At 55.8% G+C, this 25,936-nt stretch overlaps 1 protein-coding gene across 3 annotated transcripts; it reads left to right on the top strand.

Moving 5' to 3' along the window:
- The first annotated feature begins 8,760 nt into the window (after window positions 1-8,760).
- AMOTL2 (angiomotin like 2) lies at window positions 8,761-24,553 on the top strand. Of its 3 annotated transcripts, none has more exons than XM_065876249.1 (10): window positions 8,761-8,935; window positions 11,463-12,257; window positions 14,986-15,283; window positions 16,322-16,466; window positions 16,814-16,906; window positions 20,597-20,892; window positions 21,671-21,975; window positions 22,781-22,998; window positions 23,563-23,742; window positions 24,495-24,553. In XM_065876249.1, the coding sequence occupies exons 2-10, from the start codon at window positions 11,524-11,526 to the stop codon at window positions 24,551-24,553; spliced, it is 2,328 nt and encodes a 775-aa protein (XP_065732321.1). In that variant the 5' UTR covers window positions 8,761-8,935; window positions 11,463-11,523. The 3 variants fall into 3 exon arrangements, with proteins under 3 accessions (XP_065732321.1, XP_065732322.1, XP_065732320.1); XM_065876250.1 differs by having other exon boundaries at window positions 8,836-8,935; window positions 21,677-21,975; window positions 23,566-23,742; XM_065876248.1 differs by lacking the exon at window positions 8,761-8,935 and having other exon boundaries at window positions 11,524-12,257; window positions 23,566-23,742.
- The last annotated feature ends 1,383 nt before the right edge of the window (window positions 24,554-25,936 follow it).

Below are 25,936 nucleotides of genomic sequence, written 5' to 3'. Positions count from 1 at the left end.
TGCAAGCCACGCAGGGCAGCTAAAAAAAATTTTTTTAATTAAATGAAAATAAAATTCTAGAAAAGGCAAAACTGTAGTGACAGAAAGCAGACCCGCAGTTTTTGGGGCTTGGGGATCAAGGGAGGAAACTTCCTGCAAAGCAGTGCAAGGAAACTCTTTAAAGAGATAGAAAAACTCTAAATCTTTATTGTGATTGTGGTTATACCACCGTACACAACTATCAAACTCCATCAAACTGTACGTTAAAAAGGTCGAATTTTGTTATATATTATATATATTCTTATATACGTTATATTACATTGTATCTTACTAAGATATAAGATCTTGTCCAGAAATAATGATAACTGACCTGCCTGACCCACGACCCTGCCTCTCCCTCTTTCTACCATCTCCTCCTCACGGCTGATGTCCTTTTGTTTCTGCTGACCTCAGAGGAAGCACTCTCCCTGTACCCCTCCAAGATCTCTTCTTTGTCCTAGGGCCAGATTCCGTGTCTCTTCCAGCACCAGCCATTTGGATTTGGGCTGCTTTGGGGAGGAGTTTGCCAAAAGGGTCTGAAAAAGCAGGCCAGAAAGCCAAGACCCACTGGGCTTTCAGGAGAGTTTAGCAAAGGACTGGCCTAAATATGGGCTACATTCTTCACTGTCTCCAACTCTGCGGCCACCTTAGTTTCCACCAGGATGATACACTGGACACTCCCAATTGTCTACTGCCTGATACCTTTTCAGACAGTGTAATTTCTTTCAGCCTGTCCTCACCCATGTGGGTGCCTTAAACAAAGATATGGTTTCTTTCCTGCAGATGTTTTTCAGACTCCACACAGGTTGATGCCATCGTGGATCTCTAAGGAAGGAATACTGTTTATGGAGTCTCCCTGGCACAGCTGACTGCTCGTGGAGCACCCCACAGGGCCAGTACCCACACAACACACCCTGAGAGCCTCTTGCATGAACTAAGCCAGATATTGTGATGTTTCCCAAGTGACTCTCCATCCCCTACCCATTCGAACAACAGAACCTTTCCAACAGGGCTGAAAGGCCAGAGACTCGGCCCTCAGGAGGCAGCAAAGCTGCGCCTGGGAGAGGCGGTGTTCTCCCCACCACCCTCTCCCGTGAATGCACCAAGAGGAGAGGGGTCAGACGGGAAGCAAGGACAGCTCCAGGCCAGCCTTCGCCCAGAGACCCAAGTTCGGAAGACGAAGCGGTGTCTGAAGGAGAATCATCCGCTTCCTGGAGCTGCAGCTCTGAAACCCCAAGCCTCAAGTCTTCCTGTCCGATGTCCTAGCTGCAGCCGTACAGGGCCTGAGTGGCAGAGCCCCGGAGCGTGCGTCACGCAGACAGCTCGCGTCACGGAAGCACCCCCAGCCCGGCTTATCCTGGGCGGAGGTACGGGGACCCAGCCCACCACAGCAGGGAAAGCAAGCCCCGAAGTTGTAGAACTAGCTCAACAACCCTGAGCTTGCCAGCTTCCTGCCCCAAGTGCCCACACCAGTCCCGACATGGCGTGGAATGAGCCACCTCGGTGAGAAAAACCAGGAGGAGACCCAGTCCAGCCGAACTGGGAGGAAGCAGAGACCAGCACCTTCACCCTGGCTCCGCCCCAGGCCCCGCCTCCCGGACAGGACAGACTTGAAAGGGAAAAGCCTAACCCCTCAGCGAAAGAAGGCTGGGGAGGAGAGAGCAGGAGAGGAATGTCAACAAAATTCTGGAAAAGGGAAAGCAGATAGATGAGGTTTTAGCTTTCCCCGCACTGCTGAGTGTTCCGGGAGGGAAAGAAGCAAGGTCAGTGGAGCCTCAGACCGTCTTAGCAAACGGAGCCTCCAGCATCTAGAGACTGAAGGCTGTGGTCGGAGCCCTGGGGTCTGGCACAGCTCACTCCCCCAACCCCCTTCTGCTCCCTTTTCTTGTTCGGCTCTCCAAACACAGGAAGCCAGGCTTCCAGCCTCCAGCAGGAAATTCAGAGGATCCTTCACTGGGAAACTGACTGGTTCAAGGGAATCGACCTACATATTATGATATTTTGGGGTCCTCCACATCAGGGCCAAAACCGTATCCCATCCTTTATCTGTGAGACCCACCAAGAAACTGGCTCTGCATCCACATGGGGCTTCCCTCAGCTGTTAACCGCCTCCCTCTTAAATAGGACCAGACAGCCAAGAATCAAAGTCATTTGAGGGAAGCCTTAACTACGAAAAACACAGACCAAAGCAAACAAACAGAAAAAAATGAACTCCAAGGAAACAGAGATAATGTGGAGATGGCAATAAGAAAAACAATTTTCATTATAATCACCACTTCCAGAGGGATAAGAGAAGATCGTTAATTCATGTAACAAGAGGATGATGTTATAAAAGAGAACACTGGGTAAGGAACATCTCTTGAAAATTAGAAATGACAGCAAAATATGGAAGGGTTGAAATATAAAGGGGTGGAAATTTCCCAGAAAAATGAAGATAACAGGAAAAAACATTTAAAACTTAGAGAAGCATTTTGGGAGTTCTAACATCCAAACAACTGGTGTTCCAAAAAAGAGAACAGTTAAACTGCAGGAAAGTAACAACAAAATCATAAGAGAAAATTTCCCAGTGCTTAGGGACCTGAAGTGCCAGAATGATGGACCCATCAAGGGCCCAGAGCAAAGAAATATCCCTGGGAAATTTCAGGACAACGGACATGCTGAGAAAATGCTAAAAGCTTCCAGAGAGAAAACGGTTTCTATCCAGAGATCACTACTCAGAATCACATCATTTTCCTCAATGGCAACACTGGAAGCAAGAAGAAAATGAAGCAACACTGTCAAAATACAGAGGGAAAATTATTTCTAACCTAGGATTTTATACCCAGCCAACCATCAATAGTGTATGAGGGTAGAGTAGAGACACTTTGAGACATAAAATGGTTAAAAACATTTGCCTCCCACAGTTCTATTCTTAGGAAGATGAAGACAAGGGATCCAGAAAACAAGGAACCAAACAGAAGTGAGGGGAGGACCCATGGTGAAGATGAAGGGAGATCTCAGGATGAAAGCTGTTTGGTGGGACTAGAGAGCAGCCCACCCAACTCTCCAGGAGGGAGGACGCCAAGGCCAAAATGGACCTGATTGAACGCCAGTGGGTCTACCCTCACTGAGTAGAATTTTAGGGTTCTGTCTATCCCTTTGGGCACAAATCAATGCTAAATATATAGCATGCCAAGAAAATGAAAAAATGAGGCAAATATTTAACTCCAAGAAAAACAAGAGTTGTACAAGAAAGGAAGTGTACTCATGGCACAGTAGGTGATTCAGCTTTTAGCAATATTTACACAGTCACAATAACATAAACACTGAATAGTAATTTAACCAAACTGTCATGTTTCCATGTGAAGGATGGAGAAGTGTGTATGTGTTTAAGTGTCTGTGTGTGTATGCGGTGAGTAAGAAGTAGTAGGAAGTAGATAGGCAGTACCTAAAACAGAAACACCATGGAATAAAAGAAGATTTTTTAGAAATTTAGGTGTAAATAACAGAACATCTAAAAGACTTGAAAGTGGTTGTCTCTTGGGAATGAAATTTGGTGGGGAGAAGAGTACGACAGGGTGCTGCTTTTTACATTGTACTACTACTTGCCTTTTTAAAATGTTTTTCTTTTCTATGGAGTGTACTTGACTTATAATAAACCATGCTGGTTAAAAGTACACAATTCGATAAATTTGGGCCTACGCACACCATACTCCCCCAAAGTTTCCTTGTGTCCCTTTCTTTGTAGTCCCTCCCACCCAGGATCATTCCTGGACAGGGACCTATGGGTGACTGGAGGTCAGGAACCACCTGTGAATGGCTCAACACCTCCCCCTTCGGTCTGTGTTTCTAGTGCAGGTTCTCCAGATGCCAGGCTGGGGAAGACCTCACAGGCCATCTTGGCCTTTAGCGCTCGACCTGAGGAGCACCTCCTAGTAGAAGCCTGCCTAACTCCCTCCCTGTGCCTCCAGAACTTTCCGTTCTGCAGTGTACTGGCCTCTTTCTCTCCCGTGCCCAGTGATCCATGACCTCCACAAAGATGGAGACCCCCTTCAATTCAGAGGGCCTGGCTTAGAGCAGATGCTCAGGAAATATTTGTTGAATGAATACATGAAATAGAAGACAGAAGAGATGAACGGAAGGGTGAATGGGTGAGTAAATGAAAGGTATTTTCCCAATGATGTCAATGATGTCAGATTGTTTGTATTAAAGATGGCATCTCCTTAAAGAAAAAGGGAAAGCCCAGGAGAGGTTGAAATGCGAGGAAAACTCTGAAACACAATTGGAGCCATTAGTCCATTCTTGGAGGGACCTGGGAAATGCGTGTCCCTGGAATGAAACCTTGTCCAGAACATCCCTGCTGGCCGGCTCTGGGACCCCAGGTCCACCTTGGGAACCCTGGGTAGAGCTGTCCCCAGCAGCCAGGGATGTGTCTCACTAGGGGGCACTCTTCCATTACACTGGCCCTGCCCAAGCAGACACAGAAACCTGCCCCAGGCTCTTTTCTTCAAGGAACCCTGCAAACCCTGGGGCCTCCTCACATTCCCTGCGGCCTCTGGCCAAGAGCAGAGGTTCTTTCCAAGCAGCAGTGAGCATCCACCAAATCGGTACCCACTCAGTACAAAGTAGCTTTGCAGAAAAGACCGGTGTCTGGGGTTACGTTGATATTTCAAAATGATCTTCCCTCCTTTACTGCCTCAAATATGCCAGTTCTGAGATCTCCATCCCCATCACCTTCCCCAGCCTGAGGGCTGCTCAGATAAGAATAAATTGCAAAGTGGACTCCTGCAGTTTACCCGTTTATTCACAATATACACCGGATACACCTGTCGGCAGGGCTGGGCCAGTGGAAATTCTGGGCAGTTATAGACTCCAGAGCAGGGAGGGGAAATGGGAGCAGTGTTCAGAGATCCTGCCCCAGGGGGACTTCACTGCCCACAGGAATCATCCCAGCCTTGGGCCTGCAGAAACATCAGAAGCCAAGGGGCACGGATGGAGGCCAGGGGTTTGAGGGGCGTGTACAGTTTGGAAAGTTAGGACTCCTTCATTTTTTAGGATAACATCCTCTTACCTCAACCATTGTGGGGCCTAATTTCCAAAATGCTCCAACTCTGGAGGAATTAATCCCCCGAAAGACATAGACCCTGTGAAGCAGCCAGTGCCTGACGGAGATTCGGGCCTGATGCCTGGAATAGAAGGAGAGGTGGTGGTGGAAGGAGAGACTTAGGGGGAAACCTGGGGTGGGGGAGGGCCGAGAAGGGGGCAGAAAGTGGGCCACGGGGACTTGCAGAAGGACAAAGAGAAGAAGGTCCCCAGCTTGACTCTTGGAAGTGGAGATGGGAACTTCCATCCCAACGTCCAGGCTCTTCCTGTGAATTTGCTCCCTGCTCCAGATTCTGGTGGGCAGCCTGTGTCCCATAACCTGTCAAAGGAAGTGTCCAGGGGAAGCTGGAAGGGAGGATTTCACAACTAGCAGAGTCTTCCTTTGATGCTGCCCCCCTGAGCCCTGGAGCCCCTCCTTCGCCTATCAACCATTTGGGAAGTAAGGGGACCATTCCCTTCCCAGCTCCATGGGGGACCTGGGCTGCTAGAGTCTAGCTTAGAACTCGCCTTTATTTTTCCTGTTGGGTGCAGTGGGGAACAGTGGCAGGGTCAGACTGAGGCCACGTCACAGGCACAGACCCAGGCCGGAGCCCAGGCCCAGGCCCAGGCTAAGCAGGGATGAGGGTGTGGGTGCCTGGATCCCTTGCTAAGCCACGTACAGGCCTATGAGGCAGCCACACCCCTGGGAGCTGCACCCTCCTGAGCCAAGGCATCAAGCCTGGCTGACTCTGAGAACTGGGTCACCGCTGCATCTCTCCTGGGCAGGATTCCAGGTCCAGCCAGCCACACTCTCACCTGGGAAGAATCATTACCTGCAGGGAGAGGGGGCTAAGGGAGAGGGAGGCAGTGTGGACAGAGACGGACAAAGCTGGGAAGTAGAAAGCACTAGCTTACTAGGCGAGCCTCTCTTCCCCTGCTGTGTGCGTGTGTGTGTGTGTGTGTGTGTGTGTGTGTGTGTGTTAGCCGGCTGGCCAGCCCAGCGCCCACCTGTGCACACCTGCCTCTGGCACATCCGAGCTGTGATGACCCTCTTACCCAACCACCCTGCAGAGCCAGGCGGGTTCCACTGAGGCCCCTGGCCCTGCCCTGCCCTGCCTGCCTGGGAGGCCCTGCCCTCCATCCTTGCAGTGAGAAGGGAAAAAGAAGAAAAATGTGTGTAAATTTCCCATCCAGGTTTCAGGATCTCTCTCCCACTTCTGTCTCCGGAACACAGAGGTACACAATCAGGGGGTCCCTTTTAGGGCTGCAGCAGGCCTTCCCAATCCAAGATGTACCTCCTGACTCCAGCCATCTTGAGCCGGCCCCTTTCTGCAACCATCTCGAGGATGTTTGCCCAGCATTTTGTCCAGTGTCGCCACAAATGCCCCTGAAACACAGAGCTGTACCATGCGACCTTTTCCATGATTTTGCAACCGGAGTGCACATGCCCACACCCACTCTCACACTTCCACCAAGTGTTCCCAAGAAGAATGCTGTCCACAGGGTAAGAGGCCACCTGGGTACCTCTTCTCTGTTTCTTTTTATTTCTAAAATTCCTACCTATTGTATCTAGTCGGGACAGCGGCATCTTGGCCATAGCTCCTCTTGGTGAGGTGGTCCTTGGATGACCAAATATCCCCTAACTTGACACAAATGACTTATTTTCTCATTTGTCTTAGCCGATCACTTCAGGAATACCTTGAAGATACTGCAGGTTCAATTCCAGACCACCACAATAAAGTGAATATTGCAATAAAGCAAGTCACACAAATTTTTTAGTTTCCCAGTGCACATAAAAATTATGTTTCCAGTATACTGCAGTCTATTAAGTGTGCAATAGCATTATGTCTACAATAACAATGTACGTACCTTAATTAAAAAATACTCTATTTCTCATCATCTGAGCCTTCAGCAAGTCATAATCTTTGTGAAATAGTAACATCAAAAATCACACATTTCCATAACAAATATAATAAAAATGAAAAAAAATTGAAATATTGCTAGAATTACCAAAACGTGACACAGAGACAGAAAGTGCTCAAATGCGGCTGGAAACATGGTGTTGATTGATAGACTTGCTCAATGAAAGGTTACCACAAACCTTCAATCTGTGAAAAATGCAGTATCTGTGAAGTGCAGTAAAGCATAGCACATTGAAACGAGGTACTCCTGTGCTTGAAACACAATATTTGGCTTCCAAGTAAATCACACACACATACACACATTCTGGGGGAGGGTTTTATTAAAAATTAACAATGTCCCTGGCTAGTAAACAGCTCTTTGAACTTACCAAGTTTTTTGTCCCAGTCCCTTCCAGTGAATCTCGCAATTGCAAACTCCACCGTGAGGGGAGGTGCAGAGGACCCAGTCAGGGCTGGAAGTCAGCCCTCATTCTCAGGATGGACAGGGGCCTGGGCCTCACACATGGAGGTGTTGAGAGGCCCAGTGTGGTGAGGGTCCAGGAGGATCTGTCAGAGCAGGCTTTCAGAAATGGGGGTTTCCACCGGCACAGATGGACCAGCCTAGTGCAAAGGCTGGGGAGGAAGGGTCCCAGGGGCAGAGGCCAGAATTCCATCCAGAGGGGGAACAGCAGAAGCAGCAGAAGTGGACACAAGGGAGGGCTCCTGGCTGGCAGGGTTGTGGATGGAAATGAAGAAACCAGAACAGAGAGAGGGCAGATGAAGAGAGGAGGGCTCCCAGGGCCTTCCCTGTCCACCTAGGGAACCTGGATTCTGGTGGCTGCGGAAAAGTTCTGGGAATGAGAACCCACAGCCCGCTGGCTACCTGGCTTCATCACTTACTCTCTGTGTGACCCCTAATTTATAAAACACGGGTGATAACAGAAATCCCTGGGAGGATAACTGGAAGGGCTGGATGGGAGGACCAGGCCCAAGAAGCACGGTGCGCGCTTTCCGTAAAGGGCTGCTCCTTACTAACTTCTTCGGGAAGAACTGGACAAAGCGCCTGGCGGCGGGTGATTCAGCTAGTTAAGTGGATCAAATTAACCAGGTTTTTCAACCCAGATTCACCCTTCCTGAAGAGACAGATCCGAAAAGAGCTGGCGAAGGTGTTTGTAAACAAGAAAAGTGCAATTCGAAGGTTGCCGCCAGCGACAACCAGCGAGGCTTAGGGCTGGAAGCAAGAGTCATCTCTTCCCCGGGGGCAAGGTTCAAGCCGCGCAGATGGGGACATCTTTGCAGTCCTCCCTCCCCGTACACAACACACACACACACACACACACACACACACACACACACACACACACACACACACACACACACACACACACACACACACACACCCCCCAAGCCCCCTCACCCCCAACCACGTCCCGAAGCAACACCCAGAGTCCCTCGGGGACATGCGATGTATAGCCCTCTGTGTCGTCCGGCCAATGGAGCTGGCAGAGAGAGGAAGGCAGGGACGTGGTTGGAGGAGGTCAGGGGCCAAGTTGGACTCAGTCCCCAGCAGCTCCGAAGGCAGAGCAGGGGGGTGCAAGCCGGGAAGGGTCGCCGCGAGTCCAGGAGGCCGCGGCCTCCGGGTCCTCAGCGCCGCCTCCCCGGAGGAAGGCGGGGGCGGGGAGGAGGGGGTGGGAGGAGGCGGAGGGCGGAGGAGGGCGGCGCGCTGCGAGGTTATTTGTGGTTCGCTTTGATCCCGAGGGGGAACCTGAAACTCTCACATTCCTGGCATAGCAGCCGCCTCCGGCGCTGGCCGACCCTGGGGCTGCGTGCTGGGGCCCAAGCGGCCAGAGCGTCGGCGCCACGGCCGAGAGCACACCTCAGCCGCCGCGCTGAGCCGAGCCGGGCCAGGCCGGGTCGTCGGGTCTGACAGCGCCGAGCACCCGCGGGCCGCTGCGGTAAGGAAGGCCGCTCGGCGCTTTGGGGAGCGCGCGGGACCGCAGAGACTCGCCCCAGCCGAAGCCCGAGCCCCGCCGCAGCCTGGGCTTTTCCGGGAGCGGGAGCGGAGCGGACCCAGCGTCCTCCAAGGCACAGCGCGCCTTTCCCGGCAGCCGCGAAGCAGGGCAAGGACCGCTCCGCCCGGGGGTGTCTCTCGAAGGCGCGCGGGTCTGCTGGGGCTGGAGGAGGGGTGCAGCCTCTAGGGAGAACGTAGTGGGTGTTTGGGGTCGCGGGTCGGGAAGAGGGGATGCCAGGGGATGCGGATCTGGGCGGAAGACGCCGCTTGGAGCTCAGTTTGCAGCGCCCTGGGGGCTGATTTGGTTAGGTAGGGGTTACAGGTGTCTTTGCCCCCCAACTAGCCCAAGAATTCCTCTTTGTCTTCCTTGGAAAATCCTCTCTTGAGCCACGGTCCGGCTCTCACTTAGAAAGAATGCAGCTTGCCGTCCAGCCCGCTGACGTCAGCGCTGGAGCATTTGGAAAACAAAGAGGGCTCGGGAGGGAGGGAGGGAGGCGGCTCCACGACGCTTAAAGACCTCGCCGGACCACGGGCTACCGTCGTCCACCCAGCTCCCGGCGCAGCGGCGGCCACCGGGTGCTCGTAGTCAGCCAGGAGTCCGGGTAGGGCGGGATGAGGTGCGGTCTGACTAGAGACCCTCGCTTTGGTTCCTTAGGCGAGCGTGAGCCCAGGCAAAGGCCGGAGTTGCGTGCTTGCTTAGAAGAGGGTGTTTCAAAGACCTGGGCGCGCTAGTGCAGCAGGGGTGCACGGCCCGGGTCGCGGGCGCAGATTTTAGTAACGGCTCAGCTGAAAGGATGTGCATCCGAGGGTCTTGACCGGGACAAACGCGGGATGAGAGGCGCGGGAGGTGTTCCCTGCACCCAGGCACACTGTTGGTGGGGAGAGGGCCTGGAATCTGTCTGGAAAGCAGCATTCTCCGGTCCTCCTCGGCTGCAGTCAGCCCAGACAGTGATTAACTTAGGAATGCCCGGTGGATGAAACGCTAGGGAGAATTGATTCAGGTTTGTTTTGCCTCGGGTAGCTCTAGAGTCTTGCATCTCCCCTCCTTGTGTGTTTGGGGCGGGGGGAATGAGGGGGTGCCAGGAAGGATGAATACAGAGTACCCTCCAGACGCATCTCCCTCTCCCCGGTTTTGGGCAGCTGGGAGGAGGGAGTGGAATGGCTGCTCTGCCAGTTGGCCAAGCCCTAACTTGAGCAGGGCACTGGGGCTAGTTTTGGGGCAGAGGAGGGGCTGCGTTCCTCCTACTGTCCTCCTCCCGTGCACACAGGACCTCCGGAGGTGTGGGTTTTGTTTGATCTTCCCTGAATCCCAGTTTGGAGGTCTGTGGTAGAGGAGGCTGTGGAAAGGAAGCTGGGTGAGGTGGGCAGCCTGCCAGGCCATGAGCCACTGGGAGCCCAGGCTCAGAAGGGAACACCTTCCGCAGGAGATACTATCTCCCTGCAGTTTAGGCGCAGAGCCCCCAGCCCCAGGTTCCTGCAGCCAAGAGCCTCCCCGCTCGCTCCCTTACTTCTTCAGTCGGCTCAAGTGGTGTTACCGATGTCAAGATGCTGATGGCCCATCATCCCCTGCGTGCCTAGAGGGCCATCAGGGCACATCCAAGGAGCAAGTGTGTGTGTAGCTGGGGGTGGTAATCATAAAATCGAAGACATCGTGCCACCCTTTCTTTTTACCTGGAGCACGTGTGAACTTACTGTCAGCGTACAGACTATGTGACTGGCCCACAAACCTTGATGGGTGGCACCTTTTTGCCTCATCTCACAAAACCATTGTCCTATTATAGTCTCTCTTCTTTCATCCCTTATTCACCAATCCAGATGCATTTCTTCCTTCTTCCTGTTCACCTTGCAGAGTGACTGCCATAACAGGGAGGGCTCAGCAGAGTAAAGGGTGGTGAGTTAGCTGTGCCAAGGCATGCTTCATCCTAGACGGTCCTGGGGGCTGTTTGCCTAGGGCGTCTACCAGGCTGGAATCATTCTTTATCACCTGCCAATAAACTGGGGCCCTGTCCACCCCTGGACTGGAAGGCTCAGTGGTTAGAGCTGAATTAGGCCTGCGCTAGAGTCACTCATCAGGCTCTTTGATGGGAAGCTGACTGCAGGAGGCCAAGGTTCCTGGTGTCTAGGTTATTGGTGTTTTTCTCTAGGCACAGTAAGTCTCCATGAATATGATTATAATGGCAGTCCTTTGCCAGGGATTTACAGTACACCAGGAGCTCAACAGCCATTGCCTGTTTTAATTCTCAACTCTGTGAGGCTAGCATTATTCTTTCATATTTCCGATGGAGAAACGGAGGCTCAGAAGTTAAGTGACTTGCCTTAATCAGTAGATGGCGGCATTGGCAGTTGAACCCAGGCTTGTGTGCCCCTCCATAGCCTTGCTCTTTACCATCATGCCTTTGACCAGACAGTAATGGAAAGTCCCCCCCTTTCCCATGTGCTCCCACTGAGTGGTCTTCTTTCTCTCCTCCCAGGTGCTCTGGGGCCAGGTGCTGCTGGCCTTTGTCCAGGCGGTTGTGTGCAAGCCCAGGAAGCATGAGGACACTGGAAGACTCCTCGGGTACGGTCCTGCACCGCCTCATCCAGGAGCAGCTGCGCTATGGCAACCTGACCGAGACCCGCACGCTGCTGGCCATCCAGCAGCAGGCCCTACGGGGTGGGGCTGGGGCTGGGGGCACAGGGAGCCCCCAGGCCCCCCTGGAGATCGTGGCCCCCGAGGACAGTCAGGTGCTGCAGCAGGCCACAAGGCAGGAGCCCCAGGGCCAGGAGCACCAGGGCACCGAGACCCACCTGGCAGAGAACAGCCTCTACCGGCTGTGCCCACAGCCTGGCAAGGGCGAGGAGCTGCCCACCTATGAGGAGGCCAAAGCCCACTCGCAGTACTATGCGGCCCAGCAGGCGGGGCCCCAGCCACATATGGGGGACCGGGATCCCCACGGGGCCCCGGGTGGCATTCGGAGGCAGGATGAGGCCCTGCGTGAGCTGAGGCACGGGCACGTGCGCTCCCTGAGCGAGCGGCTCCTGCAGCTGTCCCTGGAGAGGAACGGGGCCCGTACCCCCAGCCACATGAGCGCCTCCCACAGCTTCCCCCAGCTGGCCCGCAACCAGCAGGGACCCCTGCCCAGGGGCGCCCCTGCAGAGGGCCCGGAGCCCCGCGGACCTCCACCTCAGTACCCACACATCGTGCTAGCTCATGAGACCACCTCCGCTGTCACCGACCCGCGGTACCGCACCCGTGGCAGCCCGCACTTCCAGCATGCGGAAGTAAGGTAACTGCCCACCTCGGTCTTCAAGCTCTTGGCTTCCAGCGTAGTTCTCCCAGGGTGAAGAGCCTCCAGAATCCTGGCGAGCTCCAGAGGAAGGCCGATGATACCCTCTCCCTCCCGAGATGGGAGCTAATGCTGGAAGGAAAGAGGGATTTAGCCAGGGTCACATGAGAACTTAGCGGCATCCCTTGCTTTAATTTGGAGGTGGACACCATTGTCTAATTGTCTGTAGCAGTTGAGTAACTAGGGTTTTCAGAGGCTATGAATTACAGCAGGGGGTTAAAGGTTGGGTTTCAGAAAGAACTTGCAAAGACAAGGGTTGGGAATCATTGCCAAGCTGTTTCCAAGTTAAGTGGGAAGAAGGTGGAACCTCCTTCTCTGGAGATTTCTAAGAACAAGTGGACATGTTTGCTTTCTGTGATTACTGGGAGGCATTCCTAACTGTAGGCAGGAAGAAAGGACCAGATGGCCTCCTTAGGGACCTCTCCCCGCTCCTGCACCAGGGCGGGAGCTGCCCTGTCCCTACCATTCATTTCCTTTCATGTTTTTCTGTGTGGTCCATGTGGCTGGAGCCTGGAGTAGGAGAGGATTCTTGGTCCAGGTGAGCCCCTTTCTGTGGAGGCTCCGGAGAGGCTGCTGGGGGGAGGGCTTAGTGTTTGATTCTCAGTGTGAAGGGAAGCCTTTAGAGGATGCGATTTGGCTTGCCTTTTTAAAACGGTTCCTCTGCTGCATGTAGAGAATGGATTCTAGAGGCTAGAATGGAAGCAGGGATTCCCGGGAGGGGCAGGACGCCCAGATAGTTGGCAGAAATAGGGTTCCTAGAAATGAGGCTATCGCTTGGCCCCGCACCTTCTCCTGAGAAGCTGACACACGCCCTTTTCACACGCCCTGCATCTCCCCCGCATAGGGGTCCAGGAAGCCCCACCAGAGGAGCCTGAAGGTTTGCAGACTCCCTCTTCCTCTGATGGCCCAAGGTCCAAGTCTGGTTCTTTTCGTGCCTGCTGAGTCCTCATTTAGTCACCCACTTTCCCACTGTGTGCCCTTTCCCGGGAAAGATGGCTTTCTTAGCTCTCGAGAAATGAGTGACGTGATAGCTTGGAATGAAGGGACCAGAAGATGGAGCCTGTGGGTTTTCGCCACCCTCCACCTCCCAGGCCCCCCTACCTTATCTCCTTTCTCAGGGCTCCGTCCTGGGAGTTTCGGAAGCTGAGTCGTGGTTTCTTCTCTTGGACCAGCCTTATTGAGCCCTGTCAGGAAAAGATAATATCGTGGAAAGGAAGTAGACTGTTTGCAGGAGAACAAAATAAGAGGGAGGGGGAGGGGCGAACAAGGGGAAGGGAGAGCAAGTGTGAAGGAAAGGAGGCTGTATTCTTTCTTGGAGCCAAGTCATCCCCAAAGAATGCCATTTGTGTCTGCCTGGCCCAGGGCAGGGGGAGCAAGTTCAAGAAGCAACCCCAAGATGCCACATTTAGCAGCACAGGGAGAGTTTGCACATTCCAATGGGGACTCTCAGCTCTCACTGGAAGCTCTACCTTGGGCAGTAAGAGAAATACATCTGCCAGCCTCTCCTTTGGCTGATCCGATGAGACTTGCTTTCTGGGAACTGGGGGCAGGGACTGTTCTTATAGCCTAGGGTCATAAGAGGGGCAGGGGAGCCCGGAGTCTGGAGGGGGAAGGATGAAGGGGAGGGATGAGGGGAAGGGCAGGCATAAGTGCTGAGGTGATGGACTCATGTGGGGCGTCTGGGACTTGGGAAAGTTCCTGGTGAAACTGAGGCCATCACCTCTTTTACACTTAGAGCCACAAGGCCCCAGAAAGGCTCTGTGACCCCACAGGCCTCTTACTCTGCTCCTTCCCTTGATGTGGGGCCCTAAGGCTGACGTTATACCAGTAGGACATTGTCCCTAAACTCAGGCTATTGTCATAGTCCTGAGGCAACCACTACGCCCCAGAAAATCCAGTGTTTGGGTCACATTTACTCTTTGAGCAGAGAGTACGCTGCGGTCTCCACTAGGAGAGACGGAGGATGGGCCGTCATTGTGGGAACGCCCACTGCAGGCCCAGCACTCTGCCAGGCAAATGTAGCCCTCACAAACCCCCTTGAGGCTGAGAACCTTACTTTCATGATTAAGTAGAGTCCTGCCGCACCATGGGCTTAAACACTGGAGCCGGAGTTTGAATGCCTATTTTGTCAGACTCTGGAGCCCAGACTCTACCCCTGACATCTGTCTCGCCGCTCTAACCTTAGCCGCAGTCTTCTAAAAATGTTTCTTCAAGGGGTGACGGGACCCAAAATAGGAGGGAGAAGAAGTGCGTGTGAGCGCAGGGCCTGACACCAGGGGCCAGAACAGACACCAAGTGGCCCAGGGGCCTGGAAGTTTGTGTGTTCAGTCATGATGGATGTGACCTCCACACTCAGAAAGAGCCTTCTATTGATGAGAAGGGTCAGGAGTGCACTTTTCAAGATCTCTTCTTTAGCTCGGGTTGCTAGGACTGCTCAGGCTGATCCCCAGGGCCTCGGCCACAGTGAGGCTGGGCATGAAATAAACATGCTCATGTTAATCCCCTCCAGCCCTGCTCCCCTGGCCCTTGAAGGTCTTGGGGACGCCATGTGGAAAGGCCTTCCCCACCAGTCGCTGCCTCACGCTGTGGGGAGGCTGTCTGCCCAAGAAGGCTGGGGCGACTCGGGGTGGCTTCTCGGTCTCTGAGCACCTACTCTTCTGTTCCCCAGGATCCTGCAGGCCCAGGTGCCCCCTGTGTTCCTCCAGCAGCGGCAGCAGTACCAGTACCTGCAGCAGCCCCAGGAGCACCCCCCGCCCCCATCCCCGGCTCCCCTCAGCCAGGGCCTGCTAGGCTCCCTCAGCCTACCAGGGTTGGAGGCCCCAGCAAGCACCCAGGCCTCCTCGGGCAGTGCCCACCTGGCCCAGATGGAGACTGTGCTGAGGGAGAATGCCAGGCTGCAGAGGGACAACGAGAGGCTGAAGAGGGAGCTGGAGAGCTCGGCGGAGAAGGCCGGCCGCATCGAGAAGGTAGGCCCTGCTGGGGCCTCGGAGGGGCAGGGGGAAGAAGGGACCCCGACGGGGCTGGCCTGGCTGGGCTTCTCAGCCGTCCCTCAGCCCCCGCCCCCATCCCTCGTGCACCCTCCCTGGCTGACTCCAGACAGCTGGGGAGCAGCTGGCACAGCAGGCCTGGAGCATGAGCTGTTGCTGCCCAATGGTGATTAGAAAGAGCCCATTCACGGCTCCCTCACACTCACACCCTTCCCCTGCACACACCCCCTCCCATGGACACCTCCCACAGAGAGCCCTTTGTATCCCCCACACAACAGCAAGTCTGTTCCAGGCCAGCCCTGGCCACAGAGGAAGCCCCTCCTCTTGGAAAAAACGAGCGACTTATTGGAATCACAGGCCAGCGAAGAGCACGTGCGGAACCTGCCAGCCGCCAAGTGGGAGGGGCAGCCAGGGCCAGGCTGGCCCTCTGGGGTGGATGGCGGTGGCTGGAGAGGCAAATCCTCCAAGCAGGGGCGGCTCAGGCTGGGGTCTGGTGCTCCCTTCTTAGTGAAGGGTTACCAGCTGTGCGCTCAGCCTTAGCAGGTGGCCCCAGGCCTCCCGAGGCCATCCTGTGGTGTCCAAGATAAGTCCACCCTCCAGACCGTGGTTGGAGTCTGAGTGCCCACTCCTGGGCCCATTGTGCTCAGATTTCTCAGTAGAAGCCAGACAAAAGGAAGATGCTTCTTTCTGGACAGTGGGCCCCAGAAAGCTGCACTTAGTCACGCTGCAGGCAGCCACTTCCAGAGAACCTGGCCTTGGGTTTGCTCAGGACCTTGGGACAGTTGAAGGGACCCTCGCTTGCCTGTTCCAGCAGTCTGGTCCACCTCTAGAGGCTACAGGCTGCAGCCCGTCCCACCAGAACTAGGTGATTTTTTTGCTGTGGCTTTTGATCCTCTTCTCTCTCACCCTTTCTGATGGAGAATAGCAGATCAGCCGGGGTCTGTGGAGGGGACCTTGATGCCACTCCCTCCCTGGGAGCTATCCCCTTCCTTCAGCTCTGCTGTCTGCCTCTTGCAGCTGGAGAGCGAAATCCAGCGGCTCTCTGAGGCCCACGAGAGCCTGACGAGGGCCTCTTCCAAGCGGGAGGCCCTGGAGAAGACTATGCGGAACAAGATGGACAGTGAGATGAGACGGCTGCAGGACTTCAACCGGGATCTGAGAGGTGAGGACGGCTTACCCAGGTGGAGGGGTGGGGAGTGCCTGCGGACAGCTTGATCCCGCTGTTCTAGGGAATAATTCAGAATCTGTCCTCTGCAATAATAGTGTAAATCGACTCAAAGGAGACTAGGCTGAGACTCCTTGGGGAGTCTTGTCTCTGTGTTCTAGACCTTAGGGCCCCTCATGGAGCTCCCACCCATGCAGCCCAGGATGACCTGGAGCTTCCCTATGAGCCCACCCCCAACTTGGAGAATGCAGCCCGACAGATAGGACCGAGGGGACACCCCAGCAGGCGGCTTCACCTGTATTCAAACATTTTTCCTTAAAACCTCTTTTCTTTATTTGAAACAGAGAGATTGGAATCTGCAAACCGGCGCCTGGCAAGCAAGACACAGGAAGCGCAGGCAGGCAGTCAGGACATGGTGGCCAAGTTGCTGGCTCAAAGTGAGTAGGGGTCCCACTCAGGAGCCTGGCCAGAGGTGTGGCCAGGACAGCCCCTCAGCACAGGGAGGATCGGCCTCCTCTATCAAAGCAGTGCTTGGAGCTTGGGTTTACTGAATGTCTACTACACACCCAGCAGTGGACTAGACCTGGGGGAGGGGTAGTTTCTGAAGAGGAAAAAGATCTGGTTCTCTGTGTATTGGGGAAATCAGTGGATCCAGAGGGATAGCTGGGGAGCTGTGGTTTGCTGAGCTGTGGTGCTGACCATCGGTTCGGTGTCCTTCAGAAGCATGGGGGAGGCCAGAGAGCCTTGGAGACAGGTGAGATGAGAGAGGAGGAAGAGCCTGAGTCTCCCAGGGGGTGCCCGGAGGAATGCGGGAAGCTGGAGAGCATGGTGAGGCTGGGCCATAACAGGTGGAGGCACCAGCCAAAAATGGGGCGTAACCAACAGGGCAGCCCAAAGAAGGGGCTCAGGAGGCTCCCCTAAAGAGGGTGGTCAGAGGCTTCTTGAAGAACAGATGAGCTCATTGTTGACTCATCCGTTCAGTCACTCATTTGTTCACTAGCACGGCTGTGCTGAGCCCCTGGCCGGCGTGGAGCACAGCAGGAACAGGTCAGGAAGGTGCCAGGGCAGGGAGGTCAAGAGAGGCAGTGAGCTTGAGGAAGGAGCAGGGTCTTCCCACCCCGGGTTTCAGGCAACAAGGGTGGCCTGGCCCCAGAGGCGAGATGAGGAGAGGTCCCCAGCAGCCTGAGAGAGGGGCTCTGTGGGGTAGCAGGGTGGGGAGCAGGCCACAGGTGAAGAAGCAGCAGGATAGCTCAAGTGGAGGTTCGAGCAGGGAGTTTGGGGGAAGGGGGAGGACAAAGGGAGCCCCGAGCTCAGCAGTAAGAAGAAGCTGCAGCAGTCAGAAGAGACAGAGAGGCAGTTATTTATTAAACTCCTCCTGTATGCTCTTACTACGTGCTATAGTGGTGTTAGGGTGTTTGCAAAGGAGTGGAGTGGGGGCGGCTGGTGTCCGGGCGAGGGTGGCTTCGAGGAAGGAGGAACACAATCAGAAAGCCTGCTGTTATGAAGCTGGATACTTAGGGGGTGTCCAGAAGTGGAGGAGCAGCTTGAGGGCTGAGCTCTGCTGGCAGCACCTCCCTCCTCAAGGAGGGCTCGGCCCTGGACAGGGCCGACCGGAGCCCAGCACTGAAGGGCTGGGGGGTAGGGGTGGGCAGGGGGCAGGCGGGGCTGTACTGGCGGGAGGCGATGACTTAGGGTCTCTGGGAGGTGGGGAGGGGACGGCCCCGGGGGTCCCGTTTGGAGTCCGGGGAGGGCGGGTTTCTGGAAGGGGGCAGAATGGGGCGCCCATTGCAGAGGGCCGACTTTGGGGGCCGGGCTCTGCCAAAGAAAGGAAGTCACCGGCGGGTTTCTGGGAGCGGACAGGGGAGGGGCGAAGGGGGAGACCGGCCTGGAGGCGTTTCCGCTCCCCGGGGAGCGAGCGCCAGGCTGTTCTTGGCTCCGGGCTGGAGCCATTAATCTGGCAGCGGCGGGTGACCTGGATGCCAGGCATTCCTGAGCCCGGGCTGTTCCGCTGCGCCCCGCCCCGCCCCCGCCGCCCCCGCCGCCGCCGCCGCCGCTGCCGCCGCCGCCGCTCCCTCCCGCGCCCCGCCCGCCCGCACTGCGGGAGGAGGGAGGACACTGGGACAAAGGGACTGGGACCTGCCGGTGGGGCCTCGCTTTCCCAGGGGAAAAGGCCTTCTGCTCCCTCCACTGCTCGCTCGCCCTTGGCCCCTCGCCCTGTCTCCCTGATACGCGGCCACCCCGCCTGGGAGCGCCCCCGCCCCCTGCCCGCCAGACAGGCCCAGGGTTTTATCCTGGTGGCTGGGGATGGCCAAGGTCTCAGACTTCCCAGCCCCTGCCGGGGCCTTAGAGGTGTGGGAGGTGGCAGGAACTTCTGGAAGCCAAAGGCTGGGTCCTGGGGATCCTCCCCAAGGGCTGAGGGAAGCCATGCAGCCCTTCCTTGCTCCCAATAGCCATGGGGAAACCAGAACTCCCAGAGAAGATGCCTCTGGTTGATCTCACCTTTTTTCTGGAGTCAGTCAACACTAGTAGGGAAGTGTGGCCACTATCGCCAGTGCCATCTGCTTTTCCTACTAGGCAAGCCATACAGACCTCCAGCTCAGGTCAGGCCCTGTCCTCCCTGGGGAGCTGACCTTGAGTCCTGAGGCCTGGTTGTCCCAGCCCTGTCCCCCTTGGGCAGTTTCTTCCCACTGAGCCTCAGATTCTGAGGCTGTAAGATGGGGGCATCATAGACTGGGATGAGATGCAAACTCTGTAAGCTGTTGGGCTCTGTGAAGCCTCCCAGGATGGGGTCACTACCTCCAGGTCCAAAGTCCCAGTCAGCACTCCCGCCTGCCCCCTCCACTCCATCAGGGGTCAGGCCAGCTTGGGATGAAAGGCTCAATTTCAGTGTTACTGAGCTCTGCCATCTTTTCCCTCCACCCCAAAGAATGAGGCCAGCCTGGACCCAGCCTTCTGAAATCCAGCGTGAACCAGAGCTGACCTGGGTCAGTCGCCTGTGTCCTCCCTCTCTGCCCCAGGGCCCTGAGTAAATGAATCCTCCCTTCTGCCTGCCAGGTCCCAAGCCTTCACTCGTCTGTTCCAGAGCTTGTACTGTCCTATGTGATAGGTATAAAGATTAAAGATGGCTCAAAGATCAAAATTAATTAAAATTAAATAAAATGAAGAATTCGGCTCTTCCCTCACACTAGCCACGCTTCCAGTGCTCAGTAGCCCCGCATGCCTAGTGGCTACTGCACTGGCGGGCACGGTGTAGGACCAGCCCGTTACGACAGGAAACTCCACCGTGCTGATAGTGCTGCCCTAGAGAGTGCCTTTGAGTCCACCAGGCAGGCCCCAGAGCCTCTGCCCTCCAGCAAGGCGGGCAGCCCACACACTCTGCGGGTAGGGGCACCTGGGTCCACAGAGTGAGCCCTGGAGCCCACTTCGGCAGCCCTCTAGGTGTGAGGGCCTCACACCACAGCCAAGCAGCCTAATCCGTCAGAGGCAGGCTGACTTGGGTCCCCATCCTGGCAGCACCATTCACCTCCTATGTTTCCTCCCCTTTAAGTTGAGGGGTCACAAATCCTGCCTCAAGGGACTGTTACTGGAGGCTTTGGTGGAATAAGATGTATAAGTGCCTGGCTCCTGGGGCAGCACACGGTGGTGTCTTCCCCTCTTCTTGATTCTTCCACTTGAATGATGACCACACGACAGTCCACCTGAGCCTCCGTTTTTCTCATCTGCAAATGGGCGTCACAGTTCCTACCGGGTCCAGTCTCTAGTGTCACCGTGAGGCTCGAGGGGAACTGTGAATGTGTTTTGGAAATGGTGACACCTGGCACAAGTGGGCAGTGTTTGGGGCTCTCTCTTGGCAAGACCATATCCCAGCAGAGGAGCAGTGTAGCCCAGTGACTACTGCAAGGGCCCCGGCCTGGCACTCTCATTTACTCATGACTTAACCTGAGCCTCAGTTTCCTGGCCCATGCAATGGGGTTAATAAGGGTACCTAACTCGTAGGTTGTGGGGAGGATAAGATGCAGTCGTGCTGCTGCAGTGGTCAGCCCAGAGCCCAGTACGTGGGGGGCGCTCCGTGGGGCCAGCGAGGCGGCTGCCGTCACTGACCAGGCCCCCCCTCTCCATCCCTGCAGGCTACGAGCAGCAGCAGGAGCAGGAGAAGCTGGAGCGGGAGGTGGCACTGCTGCGCGGAGCCATCGAGGACCAGCGGCGACGGGCCGAGCTGCTGGAGCAGGCTCTGAGCAATGCCCAGGGCCGGGCGGCACGAGCCGAGGAGGAGCTGCGGAAGAAGCAGGCCTACGTGGAGAAGGTGGAGCGGCTGCAGCAGGCCCTGGGGCAGCTGCAGGCTGCCTGCGAGAAGCGTGAGCAGCTGGAGCTACGGCTGCGGACGCGCCTGGAGCAGGAACTCAAGGCCCTGCGTGCGCAGCAGGTGAGCTGGGAAGACCCACGGAGGTGGCAGAACTGGAGCAGCATCAGAGGAGGCCAGCTTGGGAGCCCCTGCTGAGATCCAGGCCAAGCCCCCTTGGAAAGCCAGGGTGATCTGTGCCGGCCTTGCTGAAGGCCCCTCCCAGCCACCAGTCTTAGCAGAGGCTTTGCCACGGGGCCGTGTGCCGACCTCGGGGACTCAAGACTTGGGCCTCTGTCCTCAGCAGCAGCACAGGTTGGCACACTTGGTCTCTAGAGAAAGTCACTCAGGAGCATTGATGGAGGAGACTAGCCACCTCTTGTGTGTCTCCTCAGGATCCTGGGAGAAGATAGTCGCCCAGATCCTGAGTCTTTATCCTCACTTTGGACTGTGTGAATAGCTCTTGTGTTTACAGACCAGATAGGGTTCTGTCTCCACTCCCAACCTTACCCTTCCCACAGAGATAGGGTGACCAGACCTCCTGGATTGCCCAGTTCTGCCCTAGTTTACACCAGTTGTCCCAGTGTCATTGAGTTGCACCCCTTTCCCGGATTGGAAGATAATTTATGTGGTCGCTATGCAAAGGCAGACCTGATCTTCTCACACCCTTGGCCGCAGGATTTGGGGCGGGGGTTCAGGGACCCACGCCTCCCCTTTGTCTCTGGGTGGAAGCGGGCTGCGAAGAGTGTACGGGGAGGCTGACCAAGCCCAAGGCTCGGTGAGAGTCCTCCTGTGGAGGCAAAGACCTGTGGCCGACACGCCCCAGCTGCCGCCCCTGACCACGGTGCTCCTCTCTCTGCAGAGACAGGCAGGCAGCCCCGGTGGTGGTAGCGGCGGTGGGTCCCCGGAGCTCAGTGCCCTGCGGCTGTCGGAGCAGCTACGAGAGAAGGAGGAGCAGGTCCTGGCACTGGAGGCCGACATGACCAAGTGGGAGCAGAAGTATTTGGAGGAACGTGCCATGAGGCAGTTTGCCATGGATGCGGCCGCCACGGCTGCCGCCCAGCGCGACACCACTCTCATCCGGCACTCCCCCCAGCCCTCACCCAGCAGCAGCTTCAACGAGGGCCTGCTCACCGGCGGCCACAGGCATCAGGAGATGGAAAGCAGGTTGGGCATTACAGGCCGGGCACCTGGGTGGGGGTAGCGGGGTGGCGATGTCAAGTCCCTGCCCCGTCCTTAATCCGTGATAAACACCCCTCGCCCCACCTGGCCTAACAATCCCTCCTACTTCTGAGCTGACCCCCGTGCTTTTGGCATAGCTGGCATCATACACGTATTCTTTCCCAGAGGTACCAACCAAGTCCTTGGTCTGCCCAGGAGACCCCACTGTTGGATGCCATCCAAGGCTCTGGGACTCTATCCCCTCCCCCTCCCCCTCCCCCATGTAAATCAGAGAGCAAGACTTTCCTACTGAGTCCACACCATGTACCACCCCCAGAAGGAATGTGGCCGAGGCCTCCGGCCTGGGGGTAGCTAGTATTTTCTCTCCAAAAACAATTTCAGAGGCCCCACAAGATTTCCATTTAACCTATACCTGGCTCAAAAGCACAAGCACGTTGACTGAGCCCGTTTGGTCAACAGCCCTGGGGGTGGTCCTCCAGGACAGGGATTGTACCATTGCTGTTATTGGATGAACCCAGAACCTGCCCTTTGATGACCTGCCTTTGCTGGTGTGAGAAGGGCTTGCTGGTGTGAGAAGGGCCCAGCACTTCACGCATGGGCAATTTTCAGAGCATCCAGTTCCGGAGCTGTGATGGCATTTCTGAAGGCCCCCTCCTGCCCCTGCTGCAAGGCCAGGAGAGCCCAGCCTGGTTGTAGGAAAGGCTTTCCCTCCAACGTCTACAAGGCGGGAAGGACGGGGGCTGTTGGATCTGTAGGTCCGAAGATGCAAGCATGACCTCTCACCCCTCAGGTTAAAGGTGCTCCATGCCCAGATCCTGGAGAAGGATGCGGTGATCAAGGTCCTTCAGCAGCGCTCCAGGAAGGATCCTGGCAAGGCCACCCAGGGCTCCCTGAGGCCCGCCAAGTCGGTGCCATCTATCTTCGTGGCTGCAGCAGCAGGGGCCCAGGGCTGGCAAGGGCTCTCCTCCAGCGAGCGGCAGGTGGATGCCCCTGCCCGGCTGGCTGCAGGTGAGAGGAGGCCGGTAAGCGGCAGAGGCAGAGGCTAGGGTGTCCTCAGGCCCTTCCTCAGAACTGAGGCTCAGAGGAGCCAGGGCGTCCCAGCCCCTCACCCAGGGAAGCTGGTTTATACTCTGGCTCCAGTGATCCTGCAGCCCACAGCTGTCCCCCTGGTGTGAAGAAGCAGGCTGTAGCCCCCATCTCTGGAAATTCCACCACCCTGGCCCCAGCCACTTACCATCTAAGTAAAAATAGAGCTCCCTGTACAGATGTACCTTCTGGGCCAGCCCTTCCACTCCCCCTTCTAAGCAGATGCCACAGAAATCTGAGAGTCCCTACTGGTTTTAAGATTTAATCTACACCCCTTTAAGAAAGCCTCTTCTACTCGAAGTTTTTGGAACCCAATCCAACCTGATAGGTATTCCCATTTGGAAACAGGAGCGTTTAGTTGTAATCGAAGTTCTTGCAAATCAAGAGCAATTCGCATCCCTAATAGGTACAGTTAAGTAGGGGTGTTCTTCCTGGGGGCTCCATCTTATGGACAAGGCAATAACTGTGAACCTCCTGCCTTTCCAGCAGACAGGGCCCCAGCGGAGGAGCCAGTGGCCGAGGCTCCCCTAGCTGCCCACGCCAAACATGGGAGCAGGGATGGGAGCACCCAGACTGACAGCCCCCCAGACAGCGCCGCCGCCTGCCTGGGCCTGGAGCCCGACGGCCTTCTGGGGTGCAGCAGTGGCCAGAGGACAGCCTTGCTGGGTAAGTCCCCTTCCCCCCCCCACCCCCCGACTTCTCTGCGGGGCTGAGGGCATGTTGGGGTGTGAATTGGGGCCCCTGACCCTTTATTCCCAGACCCGGCCCCACTCACTGCCCACACTCCACAGGGAGCCCTGCACAGGGATGGGTGAGCGGGGTGTGAGGCCCACCACAGTACATATGAGAGCTGGTTGGATGCATGAATAGGGGAACTGAAAACCCTGATTACAGACAGATCCACCTGGGAGGCTCTTTATCTTCTCTTTGGAAGTCGTCTTTTATTGCCAGTCTAAATATCTAAGATAATGGAGCTTGGTGAGTTACCCTTCCACTCAAGTTAGGAGACTTTGTTTAAAAAGAATCCGGGAAGGAGAAATTTGAGAAGATGCCATTACTGTGTTTGCTGCCTTCCACATTAGCCTTTGCGTATTTGCCTGGCCTCACCATCTCGGAAAACCACAGGCATGAAAAGAATGCGGCAGCCTCCCTCCCTCGGGGCTCTCCACCCTCCCTCCGAGCCCTCCGACCAGTTCCAAGTTGTAAACAACTGTGTCTTCCACGCTGGAGGCTGGTGGTCTGGACCGAGAGCCCAGAGGGAGCAGAGCTTTGTGCTTAGGTTGGCCAAGTTATGGCGACCTGGGCAGCTGAGTTGGGAAAAGTTGGTGGAGATAGATCCTATCTTTCAAACGTGGTAGGATTTAAAAGAGCAGTGTGGTAATGCTCGTTGGCATGTGCCTGTGTTCTTATCTCTCCAGATTCTGTTGCTACATCCAGAGTCCAGGACTTGTCGGACATGGTGGAGATACTGATCTGAAGGAGGTGGTGCCTTGGGGACTCCGAACCACTCCCTGCTCTCCTCCGCCCTCTGCCACGTGGCCATTCCAGCAGCCCCTCCAGAGGCTGCTTCACCGTCCCCCAGCCCAGCACTCATTCCCGTTGACCATCTGGTCCCAGGAGCTGAGGAAGGATGCTGCAGAGGAGAGGGGAGCTGTGAGCCGGCCCCCAGAAGACTCTGCTCCTTAGCCCCACATTCCTCCTGGGCCCACGTGGAATGAGGACTGGACCTTAACCTGCTTGCAGCCCAAGGCTTGCTGCCAGGGTAACAACCAAAAGCTCAGAAGGGAGTAGCCCCTTCTGCACCCCCAGTGGACACTCGGGCAGAGGGGGACAGGATATGTTGATTTGGGGGCTGATTGCCAAGGATGGCTGCCCGTGGACGCCAGGTGGGCTGGTTCACTAGTCAGGCCTGGCTCAGTGTGGTCCCTCCAACCTCCTCAGCCCCTCACCGCCTCCTTGGGCTCACCCACACTTGCATCTTGTGGGGCCCGTTGAGGCCACAGCCTCACCCCTTCACTTGGAAAGGACTGGGATGTGCTGTGTGGTTTGTATATAATTCCCTTCCTTGTGGAACAGAAGACTGAAGCGGGCTGCTTCAGATCTGTCCCCTCGTTCTGTGCTCCCATCTCTGCTGTCACGGTTCCGCCCAGTTATCTCCCCTTCTCAAGCCCTTGGCCCGTGATCCAGTTGGTCCACGGGATATTGGCTGTCTTTTTCCCCATCTTGAACCCTTTTTGAAATGCCCACGTGACCCTCCCCCACCACCACCATCACCAGCCTCTTGAAATGGCTCCACAGCTCCTGTCCTTGGGACATCCTGTCAGTTTGGTTATGAGCCCTGAGCCAGGTGAAGTGAGCTACCACACCAGTCTGCTGTGGTGGGGTTCCCAGCACCAGTTCTCCCAAAGGAAACTGGAGACATGGCCTTGTTCTCATCAGGGTCTCTGTCCACCCACCCTGGAGGGATTGGGAGACGTGACTCAGATAGTCCTCTGAATGGAACCCCCGTTACAGCATGGCGCCGTGAGGCTGGCTCCTCGAGCCACCCGTGCCCAGCGCCCTGAAGCAGGGCTGGCGCTTGAGAACTGGAGTGAAACATCCAATGGCAGCCTGCCAGTGGCCGTGACTTTGACTTCTGGTCTTAAAGAGTCCCCCAGCTCAGCCCCAGGAGCAATTGGTGGGTTTTAGCAGTTTGTCCTGACTGTTTTTAGTTCTCCTTGAATCTTTGTTTTTTTTTTTTTTTTTTCCTTTACCGTTTTAAGGTTTTATATGTGTTATTTTATTCCCATGGTTCCTCAAGTTTCCTTTTTAAACATTTGCATTTGCTGGACAATTGCATATTTTTTTAAATCTCCCTACC

The sequence above is a fragment of the Phocoena phocoena genome, chromosome 4 (genome assembly GCF_963924675.1).
Source record: "Phocoena phocoena chromosome 4, mPhoPho1.1, whole genome shotgun sequence".
In the NCBI taxonomy this organism is placed as follows: domain Eukaryota; kingdom Metazoa; phylum Chordata; class Mammalia; order Artiodactyla; family Phocoenidae; genus Phocoena; species Phocoena phocoena.
This window is presented reverse-complemented; position numbering and strand designations above follow the sequence as displayed.

Excerpts from the sequence above, each read along its gene's own strand:
- AMOTL2 (XM_065876249.1), top strand. The coding sequence starts at position 11,524 with ATGAGGACACTGGAAGACTCCTCGGGTACGGTCCTGCACCGCCTCATC. Across the intron at positions 15,284-16,321 it reads AGGCCGGCCGCATCGAGAAG|CTGGAGAGCGAAATCCAGCG; the intron begins GTAGGCCCTGCT and ends TGCCTCTTGCAG. Across the intron at positions 16,467-16,813 it reads CTTCAACCGGGATCTGAGAG|AGAGATTGGAATCTGCAAAC; the intron begins GTGAGGACGGCT and ends TATTTGAAACAG.